This window comes from Penaeus monodon, chromosome 21, assembly GCF_015228065.2.
Source record: "Penaeus monodon isolate SGIC_2016 chromosome 21, NSTDA_Pmon_1, whole genome shotgun sequence".
NCBI classification, from domain to species: domain Eukaryota; kingdom Metazoa; phylum Arthropoda; class Malacostraca; order Decapoda; family Penaeidae; genus Penaeus; species Penaeus monodon.
The window spans coordinates 36,737,140-36,738,060 of NC_051406.1; the positions used below are offsets into that span (position 1 = coordinate 36,737,140).

At 35.5% G+C, this 921-nt stretch overlaps 1 protein-coding gene across 1 annotated transcript in view; it reads left to right on the forward strand.

Moving 5' to 3' along the window:
* LOC119586443 (stromal membrane-associated protein 1-like) overlaps window positions 1–921 on the forward strand; it is a gene marked incomplete in the record, with an annotated part of 22,546 nt that overhangs the window by 9,137 nt on the left and 12,488 nt on the right. Inside the window, 1 exon segment of the mRNA XM_037935171.1 lies at window positions 718–921. Coding sequence (XP_037791099.1) covers window positions 718–921 — 204 coding nt within the window.

Below are 921 nucleotides of genomic sequence, written 5' to 3' on the forward strand. Positions count from 1 at the left end.
TTTTTTTCCTTAACTCTCCAGCATCAAAAATAGTGCAAATGAGTAGCAAGCATATTCATTAATTTTAGGTAATATATGGTTATACAAGTGATATATGACATATGTTTGCTGATGTTTATAGATGATTGAGATTGATACCTAACGAAGTGGCTATTCTTCTGAGCATTTTACATTCCCTCTGCAAATTATATATTTGTAGAATTTATTATATAGTAAAATGCAAACTGTAATTTACTGCCAGTTGTGCTCTGTTTGATCTTGTATCTCTAGTTTATAGTTGCTATGAGAGAAAAAAAATAATGAATAGGTTGTATATAAAAAGAAACTGTTGGTCTTGACATTTTTTTTAAATACAGTGTCTTGAAACTGCTAATGGTTTTAAATATCTACAGCTGTGTCTTCCCAACATCCAAGTATAAGTTCTTAAGAATGGAGTATGAAGTATGGGTATAGTGTAAGCTTTGTATATTAACCAGATATAAAATAAGCTGACTCCAGTCTTTATTGCAAAGAAGAGAAAATCATATATAATTCACTTTATTGATAGGTATACTACCTCGATTTTACAGTCAGCAGATGTACCTTAAGAATTACTTTTGGTCTTAGTGGGATCAGTCACCTGTAATGCAGAGTGATTATTGATTGCTGATTTATCCCCTTTATAAAACTGTTAATGCAATAAATGTATAATATTTCACAAAGGTATTCCTTCTGCAGTGCATCCAGCAGATGGGCAACAGTCGGGCAAGGGCGGTTTATGAGGCAAACCTGCCCGATAACTTTCGGCGGCCACAGATGGACTCTGCCTTGGAGCAATTTGTGAGGGCAAAGTACGAAGCCAAGAAGTACATTGCACGTGAGTGGGTTCCTCCCCCTATGCCTAACCCCACATGGGACTTGGAGTTGGAAAAACAACTAAGG